Consider the following 12,270-nt stretch of genomic DNA (forward strand, 5'->3'; position numbering starts at 1 on the left):
TGAATTTTGAAGTCTGTAATCTCCAGTTCAGACTTCCATATCTACTGTGTGTTTGTAAAATTTGGTTTCTTTTTGTTAATGTCTGAAATACATTGTCAAGGCAATGACCCCTTTTGTAGGAAGTCTGTTTGGCTTATAACTCATTAGCTTAACGATAATGTAAGGTGAGTAAAATGGGAGTCTGGGTTAAATTACAGGTTGTATTTCTATGATGTTTTATTCAGTTGCAAATGGGAAAAGATGTGTTTTTAAAAACTGAATCTTTTTAGTTTAATAATGTTTGTGAAGAAGAGCCATCTTTTTTTTTGTGCTAAATTAGATGCATAAGCAGCCCCTTTATAGGCACCACACTTGCTTTTGTGCAGTTTAGCTTGCACCACTGTTTTTTCTTACTGATTTGGTCTTCATAATTAGAGTAATGAATTGTAATAAATGTTGTGTATAAACAGTAATTCTCATCCTGTGATGTGATAGAAATAAATAAAATATTCTGAAAGGGAACTGGAGAGGACAAGATTGAGATCTATAGGTACAGTGGAATTCATCAACCACGTAGTTTGAGAAATATCCTGAATCCAGTGGGACCATTGAAACAAAGTATGTGTGGATTAGTTAATTGCTGGACATCCATTAGGTTGCAGCCCCTCAGTACTTACTGAGATCTAGTGATTGTTGCTTAACAGAAAAGATAGTTCAAAGTAAAAATCTTAAGTTAGCCACGTATTTTGTAGAAAATTGTTTTGTTGCTATCGAATAGAGACAGTTATCTCTTGAGAATGGGTTGTTAAAGCTTTAGAAGGTACTAGCTGAAATAATCAAAAGTAAAGCTGAATTCTGCTTAAGAGAAGAATTATTCCAGTGTCTGAAGGATAGGACAGATTTTGTCTAGGGTTTACCCATAATAAATCAACTCTCTCTCTTTCATATGGTCCTTCACTGAATCACAAAACCCTAAAGAAAGGGGAAGGGGGGAGAGAAATCCTTTTGAAAGACTACTTTGCTCTCTATTTGATGGCAGCAAGGCAGAACCAAATATAGGATTGAATTAAAAAAAAAAATAATAATAGTGTAGGGTTTTTTTCTTGTCATAGTTCTGCTAGTACTTGAAGAACTGCTGTTGTACTGTGTACGCAATGAATGCTTTTGACCTCTAGTTTATGCATTATTTTGGCTTAAATTATTTCTCTTTAATAATTGGTTTTTTTTCCCTTAAACAGCAAGACCATTTACAAAATTGGTAAAGGAAATGCAGCTCCATCGAGACGACTTTGAAATTATCAAAGTGATTGGAAGAGGTGCATTTGGTGAGGTAAGAGATTCTTACTCACTTGTAGTAATGTAACTGTAATTGTTTGTGCAAATGATTTCTTGCTACAGTTAACCTCTTCTTATACTAAAAACAAAAGATTCACACAGATGTGTCAGAATACTTCTAAATGTGGGATGTACGTAGGTACTAGTGAAAGATCCCCTTGAAGAAGGGTATTAGTGCCCAGATCTGCTATTTGTGTGACTGGATTATTCTTACTTCAGTGTAGCAAAACAAGTATCTCTTCAATGTCTGTATGGCCCGGGTGGTCCCACCTAGCAGCTGCACAGCTGAATTTGGGATCTCTTCTCCCACTTGCCATATGTACTCTTCTGTGCTGCTGTAGGTTAACACAGAACTGGGCTGCTTCTATGGTGGGAATGCAGAGGCTGCTCCACCCATCTGCCTGTCTTTGTAGCAATCTGGTAATGCAGAAAGACGCATTTGGCTGCCTCAAAGGCTGTTCCCTGTCATCTTTGAAGATCAAAGGCTGCTGGATCTGTTTTTGGGCAGCAAGTTGAATCATGCTGGGATGATAGGAACGCCTTGTGTTTTGACAACTCGCCAGTTGCAGGACCCTGGACTGAAGCTTTATTTCTTAATATGCTTGATGTAAGTCTCTTCAGACACAGAAGTCTGATAGGGCTTGCCGCTGGCAAAGGCATTTATGAACGTGTCCTCTCCACTAGGCATAGGATACCTGAGACTTCTGGAGAACCTTAAAGTCAACCCTTTCAGCATTTAAGTGCATGTAACTAAAGCCACAGATGTTAGCAAAAGAGGTTATTAACCAGAGAATTTCTAGAAGTAAAGAACACTCCTTAGATTTCTTTCAGGGAGCTTCTTTTAAGTAGTGCCACACCAAAGTCAAATGTAGTGACAGCCATTAGCTGCTCACTTCAGCCTGTTAGCACTTGGTTACAACTTCTGCTGCCAGTGGCTAAGGCTAGGTAGGCTTACTCGTCTTCCTCTGGTGGTGTCTGCAGAAAGAGCAGGACATGTGCAGTGCAGGGCTTTCCTTCCAAGCATGGTGTGCCCTGGACATTTCAGGGTATTTCACATAGGGTCTGATTATGAAACAAAGGTGTAGACAGAAAAATGTCAGGACTCTGCTCAACCTAGGTTCAGAAAGCAATGACATTTCTGTGTACATAAGCACTTGATAGTGGGTGAAGTAGCTGCATAATTCTAAGCTGTTTCAGAAAATGCTTTTGAGGAAAGCAGACACCTATGACAGAAATTAGTGTTTCAAGAACATTTCTTCATCTGAACCATCATCTAATTATATGATGCATAGTGAGCATAGCTGCTGAAGGAACTTGAGCATTTTAGGTAAAATGTCCAGATAAATACTAACATCTTGACATGTAAGACACAAATTTGCTTTCTTGTGGTTGTTGAACTTGGTGAGTTGCAACTTCCCCCTTCCCCACTCCACATACCCCTCCCCCCACCCCCCCCCAAAAAAAAAAAAGGAAAAAGGAAGTGTTATCTTAGGGTAGGGGAAATACTGCATGAAAATCAGCTAAAAACAAACACTTCAGTGGTGTTTTTTTTAGCTGTTGTGTATTATTTGAATACAGCTTTTAGAGCAAAAAAGTTACTGCAAAGAGTTTGGCAGGAAAAAGCAGAAATGGGAAAAAATAGTTAAGGAATGGCTGAAAGCTACAAATTAAGTCTAGAAAAGGGGTCTGAGCAGGGAGGTTTATGAGTAGGTAAAAGGCGTAGAGAACCAAGGCAGTAGTAGGTAACAGTCTACCTCTTCATTAGGGTTCTGATTCAAAGCAGTAGCACATTTTTTAAGACAGTGCCGCCACTTACTGCAGAATGATTTTGTGTGTATGAGCTCGATTTCCTTTGGAAGAAACTAAACCAGAATCTCCATTCCAGGTGTGCACCAAATGTGCTCCTGGCCCCAAGGAATACTTAAGGATCAGTCACTGGGTTTGGCTCTTCTGACAGCTTCAGAACATCTAGGTTAGGTCCAGGAGACCAGCCTAGGTACAGTCTGAAGCAACAGTCCTGAACACCACACGGTATAGTTGTGAAGGCTCAACACAGGCTACTTTCATCTGATGTTCTGGTCTTGCTGCACCAAATTACTTGCTGTAGTGGCTGTGACCACTGATATCTAAAGAATGATAGACTGGTGTTTTGGCAGTGTGTCTTTTGATGGGATTAGAAGTGGTTTCTGGATTTTTTTCAGAACTAGAATCATAGAATAGTTAGGGTTGGAAAGGACCTTAAGATCATCAAGTTCCAACCCCACTGCCATGGGCAGGGACACCTCACACTAAACCATATCACCCAAGGCCTCATCCAACCTGGCCTTGAACACTGCCAGGGATGGAGCATTCACAGCCTTCTTGGGCAACCCATTCCAGTGCCTCACCACTCTAACAGGAAAGAATTTCCTCCTTATATCCAATCTAAACTTTCCCTGTTTAAGTTTTAACCCATTACCCCTTGTCCTATCACTACAGTCCCTAATGAAGAGTCCCTCCCCAGCATCTGTCTAGGCCCCCTTCAGATACTGGAAGGCTGCTATGAGGTCTCCATGCAGCCTTCTCTTCTCCAGGCTGAACAGCCCCAACTTTCTCAGCCAATCCTCATATGGGAGGTGCTCCAGTCCCCTGATCATTCTTGTGTCCCTCCTCTGGACTTGTTCCAACAGATCCATGTCCTTTTTATGTTGAGGACACCAGAACTGTACAGCTATCAAAAATTGGGAACCCTTTATAGTGACTTTCAGATGCAGTCAGTGTTGGGAATGCCTTCACACACTATAACTTTAGGGAAGGGCCATTTTCCATAGTACTTGCTCTGCTCTTTTTCCAGTAGGTGTTTTCCACTTAAGGAATTGACCAACTGGAAATCTCAGTACAGCAGCAGATGAAGTATTTGTAAGAACTCTAAGAGGTTTCAGTTTATATGTGCTAAGGGGGAAAGATATGACCTTTCTTGGCTTTGGATCAAGAGTCTTAAGGGGTATAATAGATACAAATTCTGGGTGGAAACTCATATTGATAGTGTCTGGAGTGCCTGAATCAACAATGTGTTTCATATTCTTCCATTTGGAAGAGCATGGAGCTTAACTAAAGCAATTCATATATCACATCCACACCAGTGGAAATGAAATTTCACAGAAGTTGAATGAGAAAGTATCTGAATTTCATCCTTCTGTTAGAGCTGTGAGTGCTCGCAAAGTCAGTGGTGTTAGATATCTGTCAATATCATGTTATCCTGTTCATATTTCAATTTAAAAGTGTTAGTTTATAATTGCAGCAGCTTGAAACTTTTTTATCAGTTTAAAAATTATTTATCATTGATTTTTTTAAGTTCATTATCTTTTAATCCCACTTGCCAGAGAGTATTTTATGCTTTTTGCTTATGAATGAATCCTTTGACCCTTTGGTATCCTACATTGCTACAACTGCCAAATATTACAAGCATTTTAAAATAGCAATTATATAAAGGTTGACATTTCATATGAAACTAAAATCTAGTTTCTTGAGGGACTTGGGGCATCTGATTTGTTTAAAGCAACACTTTAGAAAACTGAATGGGGAAGCTGTAAATAATTTTTCCATACAATGTTCATACATACATAGGAACTATGTTAGAAGTTAGTTGACAGGATACTAGTAGTTATAAGGTTATTCATTAGCTCTTGTTAAAAACAAACAAAAAATCAAACAATAGAAAATATGACCGAAACACAAATATCTGCTAGAAAAAAACTTCAAAAATACCTATAGAATATCTGTGAGAATGCATAAATAAATTAATCAGAATTATATTAAACATATTGCTATTAGAATTAAGTAGTTCAAATTAAATGCGGAACAGCTGAACAAGCAAGTCTTCAAAAAGGGTGGAAACTGCATTCCGTTCTCAGTTTAGCTTCTTTGGACTTTTTGGAGGGTGCCAGAGGCTTTCATCTTACCGAAGAACTTTTGCATAAGTTGTATGTTTAATGGCAGACAGCTTAAACAAACTAGTGTTGTGATATTAGTTATTAGTTTGTATCGCTGGTTATTTTTTGCAGCATAACATGCAAGCCAAAGAAACAATGCTGTTTGACCAGAGAGAAAATTGAAAGCACGTGCAAGCTTATACCCATGAACACAACTGCAAAATCAGTGTCTAATTTAAGGCTGATTGATATAATCACCAGCGCATATCTGTACTGGCATGTTAGTGCCTTTTTCTTCCTTTCTCCTTTTCAAACCAGCAGAACTCAACCTGGTTCTTTACACTTTTTTTTCAGCAATAAGGGAAGAAAGCCCTACTGGTAATCCAAAACTACCTGAGTGAAAGTTCTTATAGTGCAGGAGATAGGAGAAAGCAAGAGAAAAAATGTTTCTTAACTTCTCATAATTATGCTAGGACAGAAATAGCCTAGCTCAGATCCTAGAGATTTCTTCTGTAGCCACCTGCCAAAAGATGCAGGTCTCCCTTTTCTTATGAACTAAGCCAGCCACTTTGCATGCAGGATAAACTGAATGTCTGAATATCCTTTACAGCAGTATTTAAAGCTCTGACTTCTGGAGTCACTGCCTTGAGAACATAATTTATTTTTTTCAGAAGTTTCATAGTTATGAAGTTCAAAATTTGAAATATTATTTCAATGCATGACAGAATAGCATGTAACCTGAAATGTTAGCTGTAAGAAGGATAAACTACTCTGTGGCTCTTCACCCTCTACTAGGATGTATTTGCCTGGCTGTCTACCCAGCTGGGTGGAACATTTTAATGAGTGCCCCAATGTTACTTTCAGGTTTTTGGGTTTTGGGTTTTGTTTTTTGGTTTTCTTACAGGTCATATAGGCAGATAGCTCATGTGCAAAGGGGCAATCTCCATGAGGAATAAAGCTACTAACGATTTAAAAGCACCCTGAAATAAAATCAGAACTAAATGGTTTTCTGTAATCTTCATTCTGGTTTCTGTTAATAAAATTAATGTAGAAGTCTCTTTGTAGACAAGAATGAGTATGTTGTATAGGGTGAACTAGTGAAAATGCACATTGTTTAGGAGAAGATTTAAACAATATGAGCACAGACTGGAAAATTTCAGCTTCTAAACCTTTAAAAAAACACGCCAAACCAAAAAAAAAAAAACAAAACCAAACTACCTGTGACTTGAAGTTCACATGTGCCCAGTTACTTCTTCTGTCTCAAAATATTGTGGACCATTATTTGAAATGAAGTAATGTCCTGAGAGCCTGTGCTTAGTGAGACTGTACTTACCTGAGAAACTTACGCCAGCCTAAGAAGTGCCTTCTGTGTGCTAAGTTTTTGCTTCTGCCTGCCAAGGGAACTGGAAGTACTTGTGCTGCAGTATAGTAAGAGAGATAGGAGAAGATCTTGTGTATGAGAACTGTCTGGCTCTAACTACTTGCACTTGCTCCTTTGCAAGCTTCATCTGACCCCTTAGTAATGCAAGTCTTTAAGATCACTCTTTTTTTGTGTAAAGGACCAGTTAGGCATGCTGCTGTAGATTATTTCAGTGAAGAGCAGTTGTTGGAAGAATTGTGTCAGAATGTGCCTAGGTTGAGAACTTGGATTGTATAATGTGGCTGACACCTCCTGGAAATTTGGCAGTATTAGACTGTGAAACAATTGTTTTCCTTCCCTTGTTTGTTAGCAAGGATCTCTTGAATGAGCAATGCTTACTGTGGTTGCAGCAAAAGGGTGGAACTGCTTGTTCTTGCTTAGCACAAAAATAACTGAAACTCTTAATGTGCCCCACCTAAGTATTACTGCTCTGGATGGATTAGAAATACCTTTTGATATAAATGCTGTTATGTACAGAGTTGATGTGTGTAGTATTTAGTAATAGGATGTCACCTCGACTCACGATGCTTAGTTAGAGTCTCACTTGGAATCAGAAGACTTAAAAATGTGTTTCCAGAAGAAAATAAATAATGGTTGAGAGAGCAAGACTGATCTTCTTGTTTCTCATACATGAAGTGGTTCCTAATGAGAGAGATTATCCAGGACATAAAGAGGACGCCAAGGTATTCAGTGACATTTTTTTGCCTTGGTCTTCACCAGCGAGAGCTCCAGTCACACCAACCAAGTCACAGAAGGCAAAGGCAGGGACTGGGAGAATGAAGAACCACCTGCTGTAGAAGATGAGGTTCAAGACCATCTAAGGAACCTGAAAGTGCACAAGTCCGTGGGACCTGATGAGAGGCACCCATGGGTCCTGACGGAGCTGGTGGATGAAGTGGCTACACCACTGTCCATCATAATTAAGAAGTGGTGGCAGTCCGGTGAAGTTCCCACTGACTGGAAAAGGGGAAACATAATCACCATTTTTAAAAGGTTAAAAAGGAAGATCCGGAGAACTGCAGGCTGGTCAGTCTCACCTCGGTGCCTGGCAAGATCATGGAGCAGTTCCTCTTGGAACCTATGCTAAGGCATGTGAAAAATGAGGAGGTGATTTGTGACAGTCAGCATGGCTTCACTAAGGGCAAATTGTGCCTGACAAATTTGGTGGCCTTTTACGGTGGGGCTGTGGCAGTGGTGGATAGGGGAAGAGTAACTGATGTCATCAGTCTGAACTTTTGCAAAGCATTTGACACTGTTCCACATGACATCCTTGTCAATAAACTGGAGATACATGGATTTGAGGGATGGACCACTGGCCGGCAAAAGAATTGGCTGGATGGTCACACTCAAAGAGTTGCGGTCAGACGACACCAGAGATGAGTATAATGTTATTCAGGGTTCAGTAATGGGTCCAGTGCTATTTAAGATCTTTGTTGGTGACATGGACATGGGATTGAGTGCACCCTTAGCAAGTCTGCTGATGACACCAAGCTGTGTGGTACAGTTGACATGCTGGAGGGAAAGGATGCCATCCAGAAGGACCTTGACATGCTTGAGAGGTGGGCCAGTGCTAACCTTGTGAAGTTTAACAGATCAAGTGCAAGGGCCTGCACCATCTGGTGTACTGCGTTCAGCTCTGAGGTCCCCAGCATAAGAATGTGGACCTGTTGAAGCAAGTCCAGAGGAGGCCATAAAAATGATCAGAGAGCTGAAGCACCTCTCCTATGAAGACAGGCTGAGAGAGTTGGAGTTGTTCATCCTGGGGAACAGAAAGCTCTGGAAAGTCCTTCTAGCAGCCTTCCAGTACATAATGGGGACTTTGAACTGGAATATGGTAGTTTTAGATTAGATGTTAAGAAGCTTTTTCCTCTGAGGGTGGTGAAGCACTTCCAGAGAAGCTGGATGCCACATCCCTGGAAGTGTTTAGGGCCAGGTTGGACAGGGCTTTGAGCAGCCTGGTCTAGAGGAAGGTGTCCCTGCCCATGGCAGGAGGGTTGGAACTAAGTGATCTTAAAGAGCCCTTCTAACCCAAACCATTCTATGATTCTATAATATACTGGCTAAGGGTGCAGTGAGGCTTGAAAGTGAATATGCAAAATCCAAGCTTCCTGTGGACAGGTGTCCTTAGCAGTAAGACACAGAGCTGTTTGTGTGTTTTCCAACTGGTAATCACAGCTGTAGAGTACTGAGTTTAATGTTTTTATGTTGTTCCAGAAATTAACCTGGGCCATAGTGAACCTACAGACTGCAATTAAGGCTCTCTCTATTCAGAAGCTTTGATGATTGGTATTAAGTACCCAGCAGGGACTGTGACTTCCTACATTGTAGATTAACAGAATTCATTGCACACAACATACGACACTCCTCATCCAGCTATTCAAAGAGTCAAAGTATTCAGAATATGAAGCAGAAGAAATATTTTATTAGCTTTGCTTTTCTATGGTATGCTCTTCCCCTACCCCCCCAAAAAAAAAAAAAACCAAAAAAAAACCAAACAAACAAGAAGCAGCAACTGTTTTCTGCTGTGGAAATGGATGAAGAAAGAAGCTGCTTTGTTTTAAAAAATGCTTCAAAAGAGCTGGTTGCTATCTTGGTTCTCCCCAGCTCCCTGTCTGTTTGTATGGCAGCACCAAGTTACTATGGTGACAAGCAGGTTGCAAGGAGCCGGGGAGGCATGGTTCATTGTAGTGCTGCTGTGAGGCCAGTCATTTGTCTCTGCAGCCCCCCCGACTGCTGAGGAAGAGCTTAGGTGTTATTCAGGGCCTTTATTCTTCTTTTACAGAACCTTTCTTGGCTGGCATTTGTGATTGCTTATTTGCAAATCATGAAGATCCATGCTGTGTGCTCATAAAATAGCTTTTGCTTAGGAAATGTGTACCATGGTGTATGAACCCTAGCAAAAGATGCTCTAGTTGCTTATTTTAAGTGTAGAACAGACACAGGAAAACTGAGAGCACTGTCCAGACCAGTTTTTCCTCAAAGATGCAGTATTAAATCTGTTAACTAATGAGAAGCATAACAAAGACTTTTTGTATCCAAGACTATTAGGAGCAGTTCTTGCAAGTTTTTTTCAGTAGCTAGTATGCAAGGTATCAATAGCATGACACAGAAATAGTAAAAGTGGCATAAACAAGGCTTAACTGAGGGAAATGACTGTTATATTCAATTATGAATCTGGTAATAAGACATTACGGATAAATTGTTTACAACTGAAATGACATTTTTGTCTCTTCTCCCAGTTGAAAGGCTTGTCTAATGCTTCTGCTCAAATGTCTAAAGCCATTCCAAGTTCCTGCCAAAGGTTAATTCATGGTAATTTTACACTATTTTATCCATGTAATTTTATTGTCCATTAGGCTAAGCAGATCTTATAACCAATGCTCTTCCTTCCAATTTTGTTTGTAGGTAACAATCATATCCACTTTTTTCTTTCAAACAAGTAAAGCTTTCCCTTTTCCTATGGTAGTATGAAAGGCTCTTCAGTTCCTTGATCATCTCAATAGTCTGCCTTCACACCTGCTCCGAATAGAGTATTTCTCTGAGGTGTGGCTCTGTGTGCAGTTTCCAGTGGGTCTGTATTTCTACAAAGCCCTAATGTTTGCCCATCCCTAGTGGTGTGTATGTGCCTATGAATTCTAGAGTCACGTTTGTCTTTTTAAAAACCATGCGAGCATGGTTCCCAAGTCTTTTTATTAACTATCTTACTTGGTTTCTGTATATCCAAGCTTGCATTTAGATTATTTTTGCACTTTCACATGCCATACTGATAACTGCCTAGTAATACTGATTATGTCACTCAAAGGGCAGAGCACAGTGGTGGGAAATTCTGTCATAGTTGTAGAGGCTGATTTGGTGCCTGAGTCTCACCATGTAGGTTTCGTCAGGGCATGAGGAAACGTGGAACATAGATTAGGATGGCTTTGCACACTGCAGCCCTAAATGTCAGTATCATGTGGCTTTTGAAGATCAAAATGCAACTAAATACTTCTATAAACCAATTCAAGAAGTAAAATGCTAGCTTTTGCCAAAGTCCAAAAATTGTATTTTAGCTCTTTTTTTTTTTTTTTTATTGCAGTACAAGTGAAACAGCTTTGAGGCAAAAAGTACAGGGAAAAAATGGATGGCAGGAATAATACAAATCTGATAGGGTGTTGTGGCTTGTTGTGGTTGTAGTTACCACAGCTGGCTCTCACTTATGCTTTAGCCCCAGTTATCATACATTTTTTGACATAAATATGTTTAAAGTTGATTGAGATGCAGGCATGAGCATTCATCAGGCTTTCTGAGGTTTGTGAGAAAACTACACTTGATCTTTATTGCAGTGTCCCTGTTGTAGTGAATCTTGAGCATGACAAGTCACAGTGACAGCAATCAAATCAGCTGGTAACAGCTTAAACCCATTAAGGGCTTGCCTAGAAAGGGCAGGCAGGCAGGGGGATGTAGTGGTGAGGAAACTCCTGCATCTGGCATTTTTCCTTGTCAGTGTTTTAAGACTTCGTAAAACAGAAGCACCTACATCTCTCTCTACCACACTGCTCTGTTATTGTTTAGTATTCGGATCTCTTGATTCTCCATACCAACAAAGCATAATGAGATACAAGTTGGGTAAGTTTAAATTCATAATTTGACACAGGTATCAGAGATAGTTATTCTGAGTCAGAGGTGTGTGGATTAGTTATCCTACATCCCATCACTTTGGCCAGGTAGAGAGGTGTAGGAAGAGAATCCAAGGACAGACCAGAGCTGAACCCTTCCTGGCTTCCAGCAGCGGAGGGTTCAGGGGCTCACTAACCACAGTGGTCAGTAATCACTGAGACTTCTGCTGTGTGTGTTACTCAGGTAATTAAGCACTTATTTACACACTGTCTGAATACTCCGCTGTCCACAGCAGCCTGTGGCTAAGTACCAGAACTGTTGTGTGGCAGTAATACTTCCTTAATTAAAATTTTATTTGGTGCTTTTTGATTTCTGTGTTTTGAGAAACAGCAAATAATTGTTCTGTTTTCATCTTCAAGACATTTATGGTTTTGTGTGCCTGTCATAGTTGTTACCTTGTCCAGGCCTGGAATATTTTAGGCTATTAAACCTTTTTCAGAAGCTATTTTATACCTCTGCTTGTGCTTTTTTTTTTTTTTTTTTTAATATATTTTTTCTTTTCATTATCCTTAACATACTTTTTTTTCCTGTTAAATTCTATTACAGTGTAGGTTATAAGAGGCATGGAAATAAAGAATGAACTAATCAAAATTAAATCCTTTTGCAGCCTGTGCATAATGTACGCACTTGTTTGGCCAGTTGGCTTTTAAACTTTGAAGATAGAAGCAATGCTTTTGTTCTTAAAGTAGTTATTTGCAGCAGTGTACAAACCTGTATTGTTTAGAATGCCTCTGGACACCGAGTATTTTTTTCTTATGTTAGTAGATGTGGTGGATTGGTATGTAGTATAGGACCAGTCATATTTACAACCTGACGTCTTGTATGGTTAGCACAACTTCAATATAAGAGATTTCTTTTTGATCTCGCAAAGCGGTCATGGTGGTTATTATAGTTGAATTTGAGCTATGCCAGAGAAGGTGGAATTAATACAGAAGTAAGAAAAAACAATACCGCAGCATGTTGGACGCA

The 12,270-nt window shown here is 39.8% G+C and overlaps 1 protein-coding gene across 15 annotated transcripts in view; it reads left to right on the forward strand.

Moving 5' to 3' along the window:
• CDC42BPB (CDC42 binding protein kinase beta) overlaps window positions 1–12,270 on the forward strand; it is a 97,925-nt gene that overhangs the window by 27,371 nt on the left and 58,284 nt on the right. For all 15 annotated transcript variants that reach the window (XR_009728917.1, XM_061376266.1, XM_061376269.1 and 12 more), the window contains exon 2: window positions 1,218–1,309. Coding sequence is in view for 14 of the 15 variants with exons in the window: in XM_061376266.1 (XP_061232250.1) it covers window positions 1,218–1,309 (92 nt within the window). In the remaining variant the exon portion in view is untranslated. The remainder of the gene's footprint in view (window positions 1–1,217; window positions 1,310–12,270) is intronic.

The sequence above is a fragment of the Neopsephotus bourkii genome, unplaced genomic scaffold (assembly GCF_033783945.1).
Source record: "Neopsephotus bourkii isolate Nb327-2 ecotype Australia unplaced genomic scaffold, CSIRO-AGI_Nbou_v1 NB_1707, whole genome shotgun sequence".
Taxonomy (NCBI): Eukaryota; Metazoa; Chordata; class Aves; order Psittaciformes; family Psittacidae; genus Neopsephotus; species Neopsephotus bourkii.